Genomic DNA, 20,631 nt, shown 5'->3' with positions numbered 1-20,631 from the left:
GGGATCCTGGCCAAAAAGTGTAAATTCCCTTACAAAGTGTGGTGCAGTAGTGGTCAGGGGGTGTTTATCAATCAGACCAAATAACAACTAAATGCTTTCTACCTGGTTTGTTGGCTCTTCTACACCAGTCATCTGGTACTTCTTCATTCTGTCAAATACAGAATGATCTGCACAGCCACCTTGTGGTCCATATTTATGTGGGTATCCTAGAATGTAAACCAAGGGACTTGTTGGATCTTAATTATGAAACCAATGGTAAATCTGCCTATTTTTAGTTAAAAAAAAATAGCTCATCTTTTTAATGAAGACAATCTGCATATTTCCTCCATCAGCTTTTTTCAAACTAAGATGTCTATTACCCCCACCCTGTTTTTACAACAAATACATCCCAAGAACCAGATAATAAGTATGCACAAATAGAAGCTAAGAGGGAGATGCTAAGAGTCCCCAGCATGATTTCGATGCTGCATGCTCACAACAAGGCTGCAGTTATTTACAGATTGTTTTCTAATGCTAAATAGTGCCTCCAGCTGCAGCTTGGTTATTCCTAGTATCAGTAGTAATTAGGCCCAAATGCCATTGCTAGGAGCAAGTTGCACTAGCAGAACTCATTTGCACATAACACTAACATCAAATCAGGGTGAATGCAAATGTGTGTTCACTGTGCTCCTCCCCTGTCCTCCTGCTGCTGCAAGGTAAGCCATGGTTTGACTTAGCATGCCATCTAAACACAAGGTTGTGGTTTATCTCGTTCTAGTCAAAACAACAAGCTGTAAACTGAAGAAGAAACCTTGGCTATAGCGAATGGTTTGTCTGGAGTGAGATACTGAAACAATTTAAACAAACCAAAGGATGTACACCAGACCACAGAGGTGGCCTTACAAAAATCACACAAATCTCAACTGTCAAAGGCCAGGGTAAAGAGGTGCATCTTCAGCAAACAATGAAAACTTTATAACGAAGATGTTTGATATGTTCCTATGGGAAGGATATTCCAGTTTGGAAGCTGCCACAGAGAATGTCCTCTCCTGGACCACCATCCCCTGTGTTTCTGAGGGTGACAGAAGTATTGAGAGCATACTCTCTGCCAATCTTAATACCCAAGAGCATCTACAGCAAAGGAGGCAGTCCATCACATATTTGGAGCCTAAGTTGTTTAAGGCTTTATGTCAGCACTTTGAATAGGGTTCGGAAACTGGCAACCACAGCAGCTGTTTCAAAACCAGCGTAATGTAAGTTCATCAAGAAACTCCAGCCAGTAACCTGGCTGCTGCATTTTGGACAACTGAAGTTTCTGAATATCTTCAAGGCCACCTCCATACAGAGCACACTGCAATAGTCCAATCTGGATCTTATCAGAGCATGGAGTGCAGTGGCCAAGTCATGTCTGTCCAGAAAATAAGAGGCCTTGGCGACTAGGAATGCGTGAGCATCTTGCCAGTGCTGGATCTGGGAGCACTGCCAAACCGACCTTCCAGGGGAGTGCAACTCTATCCAGAACAGGCCATCTCCTTATTTCCCATAGTGAGAGAAAGGGAAACTGCCTGGGATTAGAACTTCACACAGACAGAAACTTTTCAAGGAAGACTGTGGACTGGAAAAAGATTCTAGGAGGTAGGGAGGCTAAGGGGTAGGGATCCCAGAGGTAACTGAAGGAAGATTTAGATCAGTCAATAGACTGAGAGATAGGAACCTAAATAATCTCAAGAAAGTGACAGAGAACAAAGAGAAGAGGAGGCTGATGAGAGTGGGAGATGGAAGCTGAATGTCAGCATGCTGATTTGAATCATGTTTGGCTACCGGCTTTTAATGCTATTGGAAGACTCTTCCTTATCAACTTGGGCTACTGTTTTTCCATAATATGATGTCAAGAAATGTGCTAGCCATTCCTTTCATTTGCACCCAAAGGCTCCTGACACATTGCCTGGAACAGATGGCTTTCTAACCAAGACAGGCAGCAGCCAGAACCATGCCTCTAGTATCCACTAGCATTAATATCCCCCCCCCCCGAGAGATGCTAGTGGCTCTTTATAAAAAGATCAAAACCCGATAGTATCCTCAAGACATTAACACTCTACTAGAACTGCCAAACCAGTCATTTAACTTCAGTGCTTGAAGCACAGTACAACACATCCAATAAATTAAAATACTGAGAAGAATTGTTTTCTCATATTAATTTTACAAGAACAAGCCTACAAAATAGGTGTAGGCCTTGCCCACCCTTGTTTCATTTTGTATAATACTATCAGTCAAGCAATAACTGCTAAAGGGACACATCTGGTATAATGTTCCAACGCTACATACCTCTGATAATTTATAGCTGAGATGTCACTTTCAGAGAAACATGCATTCTCCAGTACTTTGGTATTCCAGACCACAGGTACATGCTCAAGATTACTTCCCATGTATAAGCTAGTCCTTAAGCCACTCTGTCATCCACACACTCGCAATCAGAGAGATTTATGCTTTCTACCATTTACATGCACACTTATGGAGGAATTCTAACCCATTTAGTGACTGACAGAATGGAACCAGGTGATGACCGTTCTTCTAGATGTCATACAAGGGTTCGATATTGTGTGAGTGATTGACATCAGGGATAACCAACATGATGCCCTCCAGATGATGCTGGATGCAGCTCCCACCATCTCTGGCTATTGGCCATGTCTGCTGGCGGTCATAGTCCAGAAACATCTGGAGGCACCACACTACCCTATTTCTATCCCCACGCTATCCTTGTCCTACATCCATGCCCAGAGAATGACATTAGTAAGCTTTAGTGTCAGTCTGAAAAACCAAAAGCTCACGTCGCCCCTCAAAATCTGGTTCTTACATAAACATGGCTAAATGAGTAGCCAGTATCTGGTAAAATATTTACAAAGGAAAACAGGAAGCTGTCTTATACTGAGTTACAGTTCTTGGTGGAATGATCAGGAGGAGGACTGGAATTCTGGGGTGGGCTTCACCGGGAGGGGGCTGACACAGGAGAAGACTTCAGCAGTTTCTACAGTGATAGCTCCACCACCTTAGTCACAGTTGTGCACCCCTCCTCCTAAGGAAGACCTTGCTGAAGTGTCTCTGCCACCCTTGCCTCAGAGATGTAGGCTTCTGTGCCAGCAGGCCCAAAGGGTTCCTGCTGAGGAGTGTTTGCAGGTACCAACCTGCTCCCATCCATGACACCTGCAATACCTAGTCCATTGGAAAGGCTATGGACCAGAACAACATTCCTGCGAGGCAGCTTTCTGGCATCCATGCTCCCGATTTAGTGCAGCGTTTCTATGCATGCTATCCAGATAAGCCTAAACCTCAGGACTGGGGGAGAATTTGCATGGGAGTGGGAATGTCATGAGCCCCATGCGGAGTTCTTGGTGGAGTGATTAGGATGATGACTAGGACCCTGGGGAGGGATCCAGTGGGTTGCAACAGGAGAAGACTTCAGCCGCTTAGATTGTGACAGCTCTACCACCTTAGCTCCAGTTACGCCTGGCAAGGGCTTGTCTGACAATGAGCCAGCCCTGTTCTGCCTCTTAGTCCTGCCTAGTCATGTGCACCATCACTTGCTCCTTCCGAGGCAGAGGAATCAGAGCCTTAACCAAAGGTGGTGTCAGAGGAAATGGCTAAAGTACTTCCACCCTAATCACCAAGGACACACTGGCAGATGTGCATGCACGAACAGATAGTGCCAGTTTTTCAATCTGTTCATAGGAGTTTCCGCTTGCTAACCCAGTCCTGTGCCAAGAAACCTTCCCCACACAAATAGAAAGCCCACCCTGAGCTTACTTCAAGGGTCTCAAAGGGCATTTCCAATTGCTGTGACATCTTAACTTGAGTAATCATGCCAAGTTATGTTGTGCAGAGAAGCAGAATTCTGCGTAATCTGTAAGCTGCAATTCCACATTAAACATAATGGAGAAAAATATATCAGCGATCCAAGTTTGAATCCAATGGGGTTGGCCGAGACACTCTAGGGTTTCAGGCAGAAGGAGGTAAATGTGTGGTGGGGGATATAAACAAAGATTTGCACTCAAAGGCACTATTTTGCTAGTGGAAGCCATTTTCATTGCTGCAGCCCTCTGGGCCACCTCTCATGCCATTCTGCAGATCTCAGACTCTCAGGAATTGTTTGGTGGTGAGGCTGCAGCAGGAACAGAAGTAACTTCCATTTTGAAAGTGAAACTCCACTCACATTAAGTTCCAAGTGATTCAAATTAGCTGTCAGTTCTAAGGTTCAGCTCTATATAGGCAACTAACAAAATTGCCTGACTAAAAAACAAATTCAGCATCCAGGAGCAACTTGAGGATTGAAGAACTCATGTATTTTCCATTATAGTATTTTCTGTATCATTGCTTTTGCTACTCTCTAGACAAATTCTTAGCAAGTGCAGAGTTACCCCTTTCACTCCACAGAGCCGTACCTTTTATTTATTTTAAGCCAACAGGTTGGGACCTGGCCATTTTCATTTCATATGCAATATAATGCAGGCCATGGGTAGGCAGGCCAAATACTTGCAGGATATATCTTGTTTTACTACAACTCCAAGATCTACTGACCGGTGCCAGGTGCAAAAGACATACCCTTAGAATTTAATAATTCTAAGCCCAGGAACTTGTTCCAATTACCAGTACTAAGCGCACAGTCCTTTCAACACAAAGATCTACTCCTCTCTCCCAGCTTTCTTCACTTCAGCAGTATAACTTATTTGGGAGGGGGGTTATTAAACAACTGGGAGTCAGAAATCCTTGGCAATCTACTTCAGTCACCTACAGATCTACCTTCTGCCCATTCCTGGCGAAGGCAGTAACATACAAATATTAGCAAGAATTCTTCATAAGACACTTCAATTGCTATGAAACACTCTAATCAAGGAAACTGATGAACTTGTGTGAAAAAGCCCTGACAATGGTTTTGAAAATGACCCAATAGACCCTCCCAACTTTGTAAACATATCCCTGCACAGTAGCACAACAGTGACTGCCTACATGAATATCATAATATCCTTATCTAGGGTTTGCTTTCATAAAAAACAAGCATTTGAGGATATTTGTGCTACACTGAATATTTCCACTTTACCTAACAAGACTGGAAAGACTTACTAATATCATCTTCATGATACATGACTGAGTGGAAAGGCAGGGCTCTATCCTTAATATATCTTTCCGCTGGCTCAATATAAAAAGTCCCAGTGTGAGTCATGATGAACCCTTCAAATCTTCCATCGACAACAGATCCATGGCTAAAGCTTCCCTGTTCACCTGTTAAAAAAAGAAAAAAGAGCACAGGTAGTTTTCATTCTCAGGCATTGACCACCAATAATAATTAATTCTTAAACTATCTCCACAAACAGTTGATGCCCTCCCCTCCCATCCACTTTCTCCCTTAACTACCATTAATGTGCTCGGCCCACAGTAAAAAGCAAAGTGCAGAGCTATCTTAATTTCTTTAGAACTCTTGTGTTAAATACCACATGATCCTTAAATTAATGCTCAACCAGCTTGTCATAATACCTCTTCTACAGACCTTGTAAATTCTGAAGTATTGTCACAGATTTAATGCTTGGACATAATAGTTCAGAGGACCAATCTTGCTGACGTTGATTACTTGTCAGCAGGTGGCAAATGAAATGTGCCATTATGCACAAGCCTGTATACAATTCCAGTTTATCATTAGTTTTAAGAAACAGTTAATATACAATTAGCAGTGTAAGGGTGTAGTCAGTTCTTTTGTTTAAGTTCTCACTCATTTTCCTTAAAATTAGAGGAACATCTTTTTTATACATTTTGACCAAACTTATTCCAAAGGTTTAAAAAAATACAAGTTCCAATTATCCTACTACATGTGTAGGAGGCATTACAAAATACAAAAACATGACAGAATTAAAAACCAATAAAAACATTAAAAACAATAAAAGCATCTGTAAGTACTGCATTGTTAGAAAACAAAAAGAAGAGAAAATTAAAAGGCATGTTTAAAAAGTTCAGTTTTTAGGAGGCGCCCGAAAGAAAGAAGGGATGGTTCTGGCCAAATCTCTATTGGTAGGGAGTTCCACAGGGCAGTGCCCGCCACACTAAAGGCTCGCTCCCTGGTGCAGGCATGAGGAACCACTAAGAGTGCTCCATCAGAAGATCTCAGTGACTGAGATGGAATACAGGGAGTCAGGCAGTCCTTAAGGTACTCTGGGCCCAAGTTGTTTAGGGCTTTGTGAATTAACGCAAGTATCTTGAACCTGGCCCGGGAGCAAACTGGTAAATCTGTTGAAGCTCTGTGCTATGGAGGAATGGCAATGGTTTCTGTTCAAATAATTTCCAGAAGGGTAAGTCATGTTAGCCTGTTGTAACAGAAACAGATTTTGTGACACCTTAAGGATTAACAAATTTACTATGGCATAAGCTTTCATGGACTACAGTCCACTTAATCAGGTGCACAGTGTGATTCTGAGTTATATGTACATATATACTTGGTTAGTGTTGTGGTGGTGGTGTAAACAGTGAGATCAGACTGAAGTGAAATGCAGAAGAGTGCAGAATGTAATAACTATGTTAAGCAGTGGCCAATATCAAAAACAACTATTTTTTGTAAACACAAATACCCTAGCACTTGCAAGTTAATTAATACATGTGGTGTAGTAATAAACCTCTGTCCTGATTCAATCCATAAAAACAATTGATTACAACCCTCCCCAACTGCATCTACATGAAGATCACTCCTCCTCCAGCAATTAGGCTTGAAAAAACCCTAATTATTTTATGGACAGGGAAGAGTCTGCATGCGTATGGGCACAGTATTATGCATGTGTTTGCATGGCTTTATTGGATGAATACTGAAGGAAATCCAGACACTATCTCTATGTGAATAACTTTTTGAAATTATGTCTTGCCAAGAAATTCAGTTATGTGACTCAAAGGCAGATGTGTGACTCAGAAGAGTTGTTGCTTTAAACAATGATCCATACTTGGATCTTAACCCTAAGTCACAAAGTCACCTTTATTCTGAAGCCACCCAGGAGTGTAGCACCATGTGATATTTCTGAATGTGAAGTCTTCTGAGCTGTTATGCAGTTCAAATGGAATAGGCCAGATCAGACACTTGCTTGAGGTAGGCAACTTTAGCTTGAGTTATTTGTCAAAGCAAATGAGGAGAAAGAACTTGAATTTAACTCCACATTCTTGGCAACTTTTTAGGTGGACTTTCCGAAAACATTTCAGTTACTGAGAACTGATCTACTATTATGCAATATGAGAAAGACTTAAACAAGGAGCAATCACTAGTTCAAGACAACAATGAACTTAATTTAAATTCAAAATTATTGGACTTACCATAAATGTGTCCAGTGTATATATGGGAGGTATCATAATCAAGTACTTTATCTGACATCTCTAGCTTGAAGTCATCACTAAAGAGGGACATATCTCTCTTCATTCTAAGGTTAAAATGTCTGTAAAGGGAAGACGACAGAAGTTAAATATGAACAAAGGAACATAGGAAACTGCCAAATACTGAGTCAGACCTGGTCCATCTAGCTCAGTATTGTTTACACTGGCCAGCAGAGGCTCTAAAGGGTTTCAGACAGCATTCTCTTCCAACCCCATCTGGAGATGCCAGCGACTGAACCTGGGACCTTCTGCATGCAAACTACGGCTCAAATAGGTCATGATACAAAAATACCTCAAGAACAAGGACTGTTAAGAGTGAGTGAGAATGAATATCCTGAACTTTTTAAAACACTTTTCTTCATGCTGCTTTGATATTCACAGGATTATCAGTGTAGCCCCAATTATCCCAATATACCATGCAGTCTGTGGTATCTGCTATTAGTGCCATGCACTTGGTGTTTCCTTTATTATAATCTTTAGATTTCCTATTTCAACAGCTGATAGGAAAACATCTGCCTGCTGCCTAGATGTAAAGTGAGTAACTTGTGTTTTTACATATTAGAAATACTGCTCTGATTAAAGCCATATAGCCTGCCACAAGAGACAGTCCAACTTGGCAAAGTGTTATAATCAAGGAACAAAATACTACAGAAGGGGAAAAATTAAGTCCAAATAAGATAATACCAATTCACTAATGGGCAAAAAAACCTTGTGGTTTAAGAACACACCTGTAGCCAACAGATATTTCTATCAAACTTTAAAAAGCAGAGAAATTGGGCAGTAAGTGAATGCACCAGGGGATCAGGAGACTCAACTTCCTCTCTGAGATAACTGTACTACCCTATAAATTTGTCAAAATGCAAACATAATTTGGGTTGGTCTTTCACAGTCCAATCCACTTCCTGTGTAGCTTGGAAGAATTTGGTAACATGTGCCTCTCCTGCTCCCCTGGTGCATTCACTAGAGTTGCCCAATTTCCCTGCTTTTTAAAGTTTGCTAGAAATATCTGTTGGCTATAGGTATGTTCTTAAATCGCAAGGTTTTTTTTTTGCCTATTAGTAAATTTCTCTGCTTTTTAATGGGGGAAGAGGAGAAGAGGGAGGGAAGGCTGGAATGGACAGAAGAGAAGGAAGAAGGAAGAGTTGAAAGAAGGAAGAGGGGGGAGAAGGGAGAGGAGAGCAGGTCTGATCATTTGCATGCTTATTGAGTTCAATGGGATTTACTCCTGTGCCATCAAGGTTAGATAGATAAAACTGGCCATGGGGAAGGAGGAGAGGGAGGGGAGGGAAGAAGGGAGGGAAGGAAGAGGGGAGCGGAAGGAGGGGAAGGAGGGGACCGGGAGGGGTGAAGGAAGGGGGTGGAAAGGGGCAAAAGGGAGGTGATGGGAGGGAGGAGGGCAAGTTTGATAATTTTCATGCTTATTGAGTTCAATGGGATTTACTCCCATGCAATCATGCTTAAGATAGGTAAAACTGACTATGGGGGAGGAGGGGGGAGGGAGGGGCAAAGGAAGGGGGAGGGAAGGGGCAAGAGTGAGGAGATAGGAAGGAAGGTTTGATCATTTGCATGCTTTTTGAGATCAATGGGATTTACTCTTGTGCAATCATGCTTAGGATAGGTGAAACTGACCTGGAGGAGGGGCAAGGTGGAGGAGGGGAAGAGGGGAAGGAAGGAAGGAAGGAAGGAAGGGGGAGAGAGGGAGGGGAAGAGACTGGGTGGATGAGCACTGGGCAAAGGAGAAGCCCCTTTCCTTTCCAAAACAAAAACTTTGTGAACAGTATCATTTTTCAGTATTTCCCCACCTTTTTATTCTGTAGCAGGCACATGCAATCTCCCACCCAAATTTAAACCAAAGTTGTCCCTGGCGACATCCACACAAGACCTTTATTTTACTTTAGACAGTCATGGCTTCTCCCAAAGAATCCTGGGATGTGTAGTTAGGGAACAGTGCTGAGAGTTGCTAGAAGATGCCCTATTCTCCTCGCAGAGCTCCAATCAAATGGGCTGACTGTTAAATCACTCTGGCCACTGGAGCTCTGTCAGGGAAAGAGGACTCTCCTCTCAGCACCCTTCACAAACTACACTTCCCAGGATTCTCTGGGGGAAGCCACGAATGTCTCATCTGAAATCAAAGTCTGGTGTGGGTGTGGCCCCGATTAGGCAAGCCCAGCAGCTGGGAGTCTGGCTTTTACAACACTGACAGTTGGTTCTTACTGAGCATGCCTGGGCTTATCATTGACTCCAATTCTAAATTTCTTAAATTAATTAAAAATCGGCCAGGCATTTTTTTAACTTTTAAACTACAGAAGATGAAGGTCAGAGTATGGGGCAAGGTCAGTAATAGGATTACAGGTACTCTGAACATGGCTGATTTTTAATTAATTTCAACAAATTATGAGAACTCTGACAGAGAGGACTTCCGGGAAGGGTGACTTCGCTTGTGCCTGCTTTTGAGACGGGCTCCTGCCGCAGAAGAAGCTTATTCAGATATAAATCAGTCAGAACATTTTTTTTTTGACTGATGAAATTTCTCCCGGGCAGGGAGAAACGTAGAGATCAACCTCAAAAGCCTGTTTTTGTTGGGAGGACTGGATTTCATTAATTTATGAGAAAAGGTCCAGCCAGAAATGCCGGACGGACTTCCGAACAAGCTCTATCTGATTAATGCGATACGTTTATCTTTTCTTCAAAGAGAAAACGGACTAACAGGCAAGCACCCTTCTTTCTATTCTTTTTTTACTTGGTTTAAATTGTTGCAGCAAAAAGAGATTTGTCAAATGAAACAGCTTTAAAGAACTTCTGGGTGAGCTATAACTCTTCTCTGTTATTCACGAAATTAACAGCTTATCTCTGTTTCTATTGCAAAAAGCTGTCCTGGAAGTGCATTCTAAAGATATAAACAGAAGAGGGATTTCTATTCCGAGGAACATTATATTGTCTGGGACTATTCTCTTTTTGGTCTATTTTATTTTGACGAATCTGCTTCTTCACGACGCCACTAACTGTTTTGATGCTGGGAACTAAATTTGTTTTGTATTCTTGAACATAGAGAGATAAGGCAGGCTGCTCTGTTTATACTGTGATGTCATCAAGCCTGGAATATTAACCCAATTGTTGCTGAAATAAGAAGTGGTTCTTCTTTATTTTTGTTTTGTTTTGTTTTCGTGGTTTTAAAAAAGGCAATCAAGAAAGTGGCTGAGAATCTGGAAGTAATTATGTTTCAGAAAATAATGGATGAGATTGAGATAACGAAACAAACCCTGCGACAGGGCAGTAAGGAGCTGAAAATTGAACTGAGCAAAATGACGCAGGAGCTTAAAGAAATAGGGGATCCTGTGAGAGAGGAGAATGAGATCAGAGATGAGAAAAGAAAAAATAAAGGGAAGATACAAGCCCTGGAGATTGGAACAAATGTGGAATTGGAAAAAGATCTGGAGTTTATGGATATTAGAAATAAAATCTACTGTTTGGAATTTAACGTTATCTCTGAAGAAATTAATGAAGATATTAGAGATAAAGTTATCAATGGCTTGGATAATCTTCTGGACTGGAATGATGTGATGGAGCTTGATATAGAGAAAATCTATGGAATTAACTGCAGCCATGTGACAATGGAAAAACTCTCAAGAGATGAACCAGTGCATTCTGTAAAAAAGAAGAACAGAGATATGACTTTACAACAATATTTCAGCAACTTATTCAGAATCGATGGCAAGAAAATATTTGGAATAGAGGAAATTCCCATCAGACTCTTATTATATGACTATGGCTATGACAGCAAGATTATTATGGAATACTGATAATGGAAGATTGGACACTGAAATTACTGGACTTAACAGGACTATTGAAGATGGAAGATGGAATTAATATGGATAATGGAATAATGGCTATTGAAATTATTGGACCTAACAGATTTTGATGAGATGGATTAATCGATATGTTTATTTGGACTATGGTTATGACAATAAGATTATTATTATTATTATTAATGAGATGGATTAATCGACATGTTTATTTGGAGAAAAATTGATAGATATATTTCTTAAAGAATTGAAACCTCTCTTTGACTTTTTGTGGAAAGAATAAAGTAATGTTTATGAGATTTGATGATTAATTAAGATAACTACTGGAGGAAAGTGATTTTATAATATAATTTAAGAGACAGGATTGTTATATATTGTAGACCTATAACTGATTTGATCTGTGACAAATGGGAAGTCAACATTTTATTTTTTTGTTTAATCATTTTTGTTTTGTTTTGTTTTTTGTCTTTGAATGTTTTATGATTTTGTTTTGTATGTTTTATGAAAATTTGAATAAAAATTATTGTAAAAAAAAAAAAAGAGAACTCTGACAGAGATATGTCCAACAGAGGTCTGGTTTTTTCCCCTCTCTTTTTACACTTTGAACTCTTGATTCTCTCTGACTGTTTTGTGTATCACCATGAAAACTTAGAGAGTTGTTAAGCAAGTGTTTCTGAGTTCAGGACTATAAGGTTTGTAAGATTTTGTTTTGAAATGAGCTTATGTGAAGCATCAGAATGGCATGGGGGGTATTTTCAATTTAACACTGCAGAATGCAAAAAATCCATGCTGGCTATTAGCATACAGCCACTCTCGTGGCTGTATAATATACCTGCAGTGCAAGTTATCTATCTGTAGGATATGTTTTTCTAGGATTTAAAAGCATTCTACTACTCAGCTCCAAAACCCTCAAACACTGGAGAAAATCAGATTTTTTAATTAGTCAGTTCAAGGAGGGGTTATTTCGCTTAGCTCTTTGATTTCCAGTAAGAAGCCAAGCACAGGATAAAGCTCTTCAGCTGTAATACACTCTATAAACCAGTTGGGCCTACATCTACTTCTCCTTGTTAGCAATTCGAACTAAAAGAAACTAAGTTTAATAGGCAAGCAGGCCCAGACCACGCTGGGAAAGGGAATGCCAAGAATGAATTTGGCTTTTATTTTACCAAACTGGCTGTATCCATTGTTGCCTTGAATAATGATGCCAGGTGGTTTGACAGGTGGGCTGTCTTGCCCACCTGTCAAAGTTGGTCCTTGGAGATGGGGGGAGATCCTGCCCAAGTAGGACCAGCTAATGCAGGGTTCTGCGCATCAGTCAATTTCCAGCAAGAACAGATGTCCGGGGGGGAGCTCAATCCTGCTTTCTGCAGCTGCATCTCTATCTGCTCCACACCTAACATCACAGGTCACAGGTCAGAAGTGGGATAGTGGGTGTGGCTTTCAGAAAATAGGCAAAATGGGAAGGCCTGGTGGATAAAGTCTGACCTGTGGAATGGAGGTTCCCTCTTCCTGCTTTACTTCTATAGGAATAAACTGCTGGTTTCTACATACAATAAATACACTGCTGACTGGTCTTTGATGAGATAGATGTGAACACACCCTGCTTCTGTCCAAACAACAGTGGCAGTTTGTGGTACTTCAGAATTATCCACTAAAATTACTTTTACAGGAATCATATTAGAGAAAGTTAATTTTAGTAAATGCAGATAGAACAGGACTCGTCATGTGCAATGCAGAAGTGAAGGAAAAGTAACATGCGTCTTTTTTTCAGTTGTGAATTTTTTGTGTAACAGTGTAGTGTATTTGCCTCAGCCTTGAACATTAACAGATCAAAAAACAATTACGTATATTCAAAGCAGGGGATAATTATGTTTTGCCCCAGACTATAAACCAGATTAGCCAAAGACTACCCAGTTCCTGAAAACTGAAGTCATGAGGCTAAGAGGTTTCTAAAACACATTGCAAAGAGCTATGCTGCTTTGCACTCTGAATGAAAACTCTGAATAAATTCAACAGTACTAGGCAAGAACTTCATGTAAAATACAATTTTAATATTTAGTTACTATTACCATTCATTTATATTTGACTAGATTTAATGGATATAGGGTAAAAAGCTTGACATAGTATTTACCTTCCATGAGCATGAAAATCTAGGCGTAAAAATTGGTCCTCATGAGATACTGCTCTTTTGGCACGCTGGTGTTTTTGGTGTAATGAATCCACATCATATGACAGTCCTTCATAATGTCTTACGTGTTTATTTAGAGGATTTCCATACTGACCTGTGAACAAAACAGTGGATTGATATATCAGTCCAGACACATTTCAGAAACGAGGGAAATTTAGATTAATTAATACAAAAATCAATATTAAGTAGTGGAGATATTTTTGCACGTATCTACTGCATTTCTGAGGCAGGTTGAAATATAGAAATCTTAAGATTTTGCTTTGATCTTAGGCTCTTCCTCAAAAGTTTTTTGTTCTATTTTAGACTACCACATTTTTGCTCCCAATCACTATCACCTTCAAATTAAAAATTACCAAATTATCCAGTCCATTTCAGAACTAACTAGAAAAATACACAAACACCAGGAAGCATCCACTAAGTTAACCACTAAAAAAGAGAGATGAAGGTCTCTTGAAGAAAGCCTTCAGGCTGAAACACACTGAGCCACTGATAAATATTTATCAGCATCTTGAGATGTGCTCTCTTTTTGGCAGAACAAACACAGACAAAGGACTTTCTAATAAAAAAAAATCTATCATGGGATAGTGACCAGGTTTTACACTTGGATACAGAAAACAAAGGTACAAATTTCCATCCGCTATTGAAGCTACCTGGGGGGAGGGGGGGAGTAGTCATGGTCAAATCACTATCCTTTGGGTTAGACTAATCTCTCTCAGGGTTAGCCTAATCTTCCATTTGGATGAAATTATATCTCCATGGGGTGGGACCACCGCTCTGTGGCTCAGAACAGATGCTTTGCATGCAGAAATTACTAGTTTCAATTCCGGGCATATCCATTTAAAAAAGATCAGTCTCAAGTGATGGGAAAGATGTCTGACAGGCTGGAAAACCATTGACGCTTAACTGTAGACAATACTGGAATAGATAGACCAATATTCTGGCATAAGACAGCTTTCCAAGATTACGTTTTCCTGAAAATATTGAAAACTAGACTGTGATTGTACTTCTCAATTTGTGTATAGTACTGTATCTACTAAAAATGTTAACATGCAGATTAAAAACTCAGTGAAAATTTTGAAAAGAATAAAAGACATCTAACCAGAAATGTGTAGGATGGCAGAGCAAGAAAATGGAGCCAGCATAGTAAGGATTATGACAGAAACAAGACAGAAACCATTGCAGAGTGACAAGAACCAAGGGTATTTTTCTTTGGACCTTCGAGTTTATGGAGAAGACCAACTGTGAAAGGAGTAAGCAGCATATGATATTGGAACAAAGTTCAAATACAAGTGTGCAGGTTCTACCTGACACGTTTTGCTTGAAACACAGGGACCTCCACAAGAGGCATAAACCTTGTCCAAGTGTATGTGTACCCTTATGGTGAAGGGCTGTAAAGAGTAGTAAAGCCCCTATTTTGCGGCAAAGCATCTGTTTTGCATGCAGAAGGTCCCAGGTTCAATTCCCAGCATTTCCAGATAGGGCTGAGAATGTCTCTTGCCTGAAATCCTGGAGATGCTCAGCTAGAAGGACCAAGGACAGCTTCCTATGTTCATGGTGCTAGACTATTTTCCTCCTGCGCAAATGAAGCCAGCTCCATTAGACTTTGCTACTGCAGCACAGCCATCATGACGCTGAAGTTGGTTCCTAGTTTCCAGGCCTGTATTTGCTTGAAAGCTCAAAACACTAAAAAAGAGGAAAAGTTGACAGCTACAGCAACCTCAAGCCAAAGTTAACCTGTCCCTGAACCCCAAAATATATGTTGGGGTACCCCATATGATATATCACTGTGATCGGGGGACTCTCCCCATCAAGAATAACAATAAATTTATTCAATCAAAATCATCAGGCTTCTGAAATTGTCATAAATGCATAACGATACATAATGATGTCATAAAATCATAAAAAATCATAAAAAATAAGTAACTGATGGTTCCCACCCCAACATCTGGTCTGGGCCAGGACAAATCTTACACCCCAAGAAAGGGGAAGATGTCCTCTACGAGATGCCACTGCTTCCCACCTGGCCCAGAGCTTCTGCTGGGAGCAGGGCATGGATGAGGGCTTCTACGCAAAACCAAAATAGACAAAAACATGCAGGAAAAAATAAGTAACTGGGTGTCCCACCTGGCCTAGAGCTTCTGCTGGGCGCAGGGCATGAATGACATCTACGCACTGGCATGTTATAGAGGACACTCTCCCCTTTCCTGGGGTGTATGATTTGTTCTGGCCCGGAGAAGATTGTGGGGTGGGCACCCCCAGTTACTTATTTTTTTCTGCCTTTTTGTCCATTTTGGTTGTGTGTAGATGCCATTATTCATGCCCTGTGCCCAGCAGATGCCCTCAGCCATACGAAACGCACTGGCATCTCGTAGAGGACAGCCTCCCGTTTCCTGGGGTGTAGAGCAGATTTTGGGACGTGCACCCTCAGTTATTTTATTTTATGACATTATGCATTTATGACAATTTCAGAAGCCTGATGATTTTGATTGAATAAATTTATTGTTATTCTTGATGGGGAGAGTCCCCCGATCACAGTGATATATCATATGGGGTACCCCAACATATATTTTGGGTTCAGAGACATGTTAACTTTGGCTTGAGGTTGCTGTAGCTGTCAACTTTTCCTCTTTTTTAGTGTTTTGAACTTTCAAACAAATAAGGAACTGGAAACTAGGAACCAACTCCAGCACAGCCATGTCATAAGGCTGCAGCAGGGAGATATGGGAGGTACAGCCACTTTATTTGCTCATCTGAGAGAACAGCAATGTTTGGCTCCTCCTTTCTTTGAACTGTTTCCATTCCAACTGGATTGTTATAAGAATTTAGTACCTCAGAACAAGTGCCCAAGTTTGGTTTTTCCCCTCGTCTTCCTCAATTCCTTTTTCCTTTGTGTTTTTTAATTTGCAAACCTGTCTTATTATTTGTTGTTGTAAGCTGCTTTGCGAGCCTTTCTGGCTAAAAAGCAAGGGTGAAAATGCTTTAAATAAATGAGTAAAATTGAACTACGGTCAGTTTCTGGGCACAGTGGCAGCTGTGTGCATCACTACGCAGCCTCAAGAAGCACTTGCTTCTTCTTAACTGTTCTCACAGCATCAGACCTATGCAAACGCTACAAGGAACCTCAGGTATTTACTCCCAGTCAAGAGGTGGGAAATGCTAGAACAGAAGACTGGCACTGAGGGGCAAGAAAGTCAAAAGCACAACATTCTTACAAGACAATATTTAGCAAAAAGCATTATACAGGGGTTGTTTATAATGGGAAGAGCAAGCTGAATGTAATTTCAGGCCACACACTGCCTTACCAACAACAATTCTATTATGATATACCATTTTGCTTTGTGGAATTGCAACTCTCCCCGCTCCCTCAACTCACTATCAACAGTATAGACATGCTTAGATAGATGGAATTCTGAATTCACTGCAAGCACACATTGACATGGAAATAATCCAAAGGGTAACAAATGCATGTGGCTAATGAGCCTTTTTCAAAAGTTTACCAACCCCCTTTCCTGATCTCTTCCTCACTTTTTTCCCAAGCCAGAAAGAAGACCATTTTTGTATATCTTGACTCTCAAGTACAGACAGAGCTGTAAATTCACTCGCAGAACTTTTCGGTTAACCAAACCAAGCAGTTTGTTGAACTGGAGATGCAAAAACCTAGCAGGGAAATGGGAAAAATATTCCAGCTGATATGAATAGAAAGTTTGGGGGAACACCTTATGAAATGTCACTGATCATCCTTTAAAAATAAAATGCTAATTTTATGGATATTTGTTTCTCTACTTTTTTCTCCAGGAATTGTGATTTTTGTTTCTATATTAGCTTTGAGCTCAACACGCTATTTTTGTAAGCACAAATCACATAGCCATCCATTTTGCTGACCACAATGTGGACAGTTTTTAGCTTTTGTTCCCTTATTACTTACCAGTTGGTAAGAATATGTACTTAGGAATTTGAGCCATGTGCATGCATTACTCCTCATTCCTCTTTGCCACTGATGCTGTCTGCAATACAAATGATCTATGCCCATCATGGGCCTGTTCCACTGCCATTCCACAGTCTTACAGCTGCCGCAGTCAGCACTCAATGGTACTCACGCTTGCCCTCAACCAAGCCTGTGTGGGCCTCTGAAGGGGATGTTGTTACTGCTCTTATGGAAGACAATGATTGGGAGTCAATAGGGCAGCCTGTTATCTGGGACTTTTCCAGGTTTATTTCCTAACGAGCATTTAGCAACAAAACTGCAAATGTACGTTTAATATTTGTAAGACTAAAACTTACAAAACTAATAAAATGAAAAATATTTTCTTTCTTTCTTTCTGGAAGATAAAAACAGATCTTGGGCAAATGTGAGCAAATACACCTATAAAAAGTGAGATGGCAAGCCAACATTCCAAGGACTATCTCTTGACAAACAATCTTGAACATCCACTGATTCAGGATGGTGCACATCCAAACCCAAAAATGGGGGAGGGGGACCAGCAAATCAGGGCTGGGCTTCTTTCATGATGACGCAAGCTGGAACTGAATTTGGGACAAGACCTCGCCCTGACCACTTGCAGCAGAGGTTTCGGGAGTTCTAGGAGCAGCTGAATCCTCCATCTGAATAAAAGACCAGTGGGACCCGGAAGATTTCTTTTCTCATTACTTGGTGGAGTCAGAAAGATCACCTTCAAGGATTCTCACAAAATGCACATCCCAGAAGTGGGACTCTAATGCAGATGGCCTTTGATCTGATGGCAGCAACTCTGCAATGCCTCTAACCACAATTCCCACTCAACTCACTCAACCATGTAAAGCCCCTCCCTCAAACTCCTAATTAAGTGTCTCTTCCTCTTTTGTATTCAGCACAAGCCCATTCTTTTTCTCTGAAGCTCACCACAGCAGTGCCCCACCTTTCTTTCCTTACTCACAATTAGACCTCAACCTTTGTTCCTCTACCCTCAGCCACCCACTATCTATTGGCTGAAACTTCAAGAACACCTACACTGTGCTATCTGTCTCCCTGCCCCCCCAAACTCAGATTCTCCATGTTTGGTTTAATCCACCTCCCCCCACCAATCTTGTACCTTCCAAATGCGTTTTGACTACAACTCCAAAACATCTAGAGGGCACCAGTTTGGGGAAGGACAGCTTAAGCCCTGAGACCCAACTGAAACAAGGCCTAATGTGCAACAGGCCATGATCAAATTCATCCCTCCCAATTCCTTTCTTTCCCTTTTCATCTTCCTCACTTGGGTAGGGAATCTGCCTTTGCACTCATTACTCTGCAAAGTATGCCACTATGCTGACTACGCTATAAGCTTATGAAATGGTGTAACACAACTATTGATGGTGGAGAGAGGAAAAAGAGTGGCAGCAAAGGAAGAGGGTAAAACAGACTTTCCACTGTAGTTACCTCTCCCATCTCCCAATCTTGCAAAATGTGGGTAGTTGAAGGAAGATCCTTCATTTACAACTGCTTCCACTCTTGCAATGCTTTCCTCTAGATAAGCCTCCCCAACCTGATGCTCTCCAGTTATTTTTGACAAGAACCTCTATTGGCCCTAGCCAATATGACAAATCATCAAGAATGATGGGAGTTGTAGTCAAAATACCTGGAGAGCCACAGGTTAGGGATGGCTGGCTGGGATAAACACTCTAACCTTATACCAAAGCTTCACCTACATGACGGAAGAGGTTATGTTGCTATCTGAAAGCAGCAACATGCTCTTGAGGTGTGGCATCAGTGAGAGAAGAAAGATCCATTTCATAACTGTTTTAGCAAATACAGCAATCTCTTGCCATTCCTATCTTGTTGGAGGCTTATGTACTCCTAGAATTTTTGAAGTGCTGAAGATTTTAACAAGCCTAATTACTGCTGCGGATCACTTTGTATTTTCATTTCGTACAATGGACATTACATTTCTTGAAAATGCAGGCATAAGATGCAAGTTATGTGTCAGATTTATCTTGAAATACAATCCTGTATCAGATGACATTGCAAATTCCTTAATACTCAACTTATAGAAACTTGTCCACCATATCTCAAGTGTATTTTGACAACTGCTTACTTTGAAAACTTATTTAGCTGGAAGGCAAAACAACCTGCAACTTGGCCCTTCATACCGAGTATGTCAATGATCCCTTCCTCCCTTTTCCAAGGCCACAACTATAATTATAATGACTAACACAAAGTAACCAGAAGTTCAGTAAGTATTAGTTGAATTTGCCTGTACAAATGTAGATTACCAAGACTCGGGAGAAAAATATCCTCTCAGCAACTGGAAGACTTCATTCCTTGCTCTAAAGTAGGGGTAGGGCACCTTTTTTTCCTGATAACCATACTCCCTCGGGGGTAATATGGGTCTGGAGCTACATATAAATGGTGGGCAAATCCAGAGGCACTCCTTTTTTTCCCTCCTCCATTTCCCTTTCTCAGTCACTCCCTTTACCCCAATTATTTCCTTCCTTGCCATTCACATGAAATCAGGCTGCAAGCAGCCATCCCTGTTCTTAAAGAAATAAACAGGCAAGATGAAAGCCCATTTGCTTGTGATAGTTGGAAATAATAGTGGTAGTGTTATTTGTTTTCAACTTGACATCATAAGAACTTAACAGCCTTGCTAGAGCGGACCAAAGACCTATCTAGTTCTGCAGTCTACTTCCACTGCAGCTAAAGAGATGCCCATGAGAATCCCACAAGAAGGACCTGAGCACAATAGTACTCTCCCACTCATGATCCCCAGAAACCAACAAACAAAAGAACAAATGAGAAGCTGGCCTGATTTTTCATTAAGCAGACCCAAAGAGGCTTACTTTAACAACTACTGGAGAAGTGAATACATAAAGAGGAATTTTTTTTAGAAAGCACATGCCCAAACACTTCACAAACTGGCAATATTTCCTGTACATTTTTGGTACAGAGTCATATTTAAGATAGTCCTAGAAGCTTAACAAGCAGGTACATGACTACTCCCAGATTCACGTAATCAGCAAGAGCATCTACTATGCTCCAAGCCACCCAAACCTGAGGTCCTTCCAAGCAAGGAAACAAGAGCCAGGGTTCCCACCAAGTCTTGCTTCTATCAATATCCAACCTTAATATACACTAGTACTTAAGATCAGGAGCACACCCAACCGCCCAATCTGCACCTAGCAGCAATTCTTGCAGATGTCTGTGGTTGAAAGAATACGCAAGCTGTTGGATCACATAATTACTTTGCTGATTGCCTGCATTGCTAACAGATGGGTTTCCATTCTGAGCTCAAATTGAGGAAATGCCCCAAT

The 20,631-nt window shown here is 40.9% G+C and overlaps 1 protein-coding gene across 1 annotated transcript in view; it reads right to left on the bottom strand.

Moving 5' to 3' along the window:
* The window catches only part of ADAM10 (ADAM metallopeptidase domain 10), a 54,889-nt gene that overhangs the window by 20,872 nt on the left and 13,386 nt on the right, over positions 1 to 20,631 (bottom strand). The window contains exons 2-5 of the mRNA XM_061595951.1: positions 13,306 to 13,456; positions 7,315 to 7,433; positions 5,095 to 5,253; positions 103 to 206 (exon numbers count right to left, since the gene is read on the bottom strand). Of these exons, the coding sequence (XP_061451935.1) occupies positions 103 to 206; positions 5,095 to 5,253; positions 7,315 to 7,433; positions 13,306 to 13,456 (533 nt within the window). The remainder of the gene's footprint in view (positions 1 to 102; positions 207 to 5,094; positions 5,254 to 7,314; positions 7,434 to 13,305; positions 13,457 to 20,631) is intronic.

Source organism: Rhineura floridana, chromosome 14, assembly GCF_030035675.1.
Source record: "Rhineura floridana isolate rRhiFlo1 chromosome 14, rRhiFlo1.hap2, whole genome shotgun sequence".
NCBI classification, from domain to species: Eukaryota; Metazoa; Chordata; class Lepidosauria; order Squamata; family Rhineuridae; genus Rhineura; species Rhineura floridana.
The sequence above is the reverse complement of the archived record's forward strand: the minus strand, read 5'-3'. Positions and strand labels throughout refer to the sequence as shown.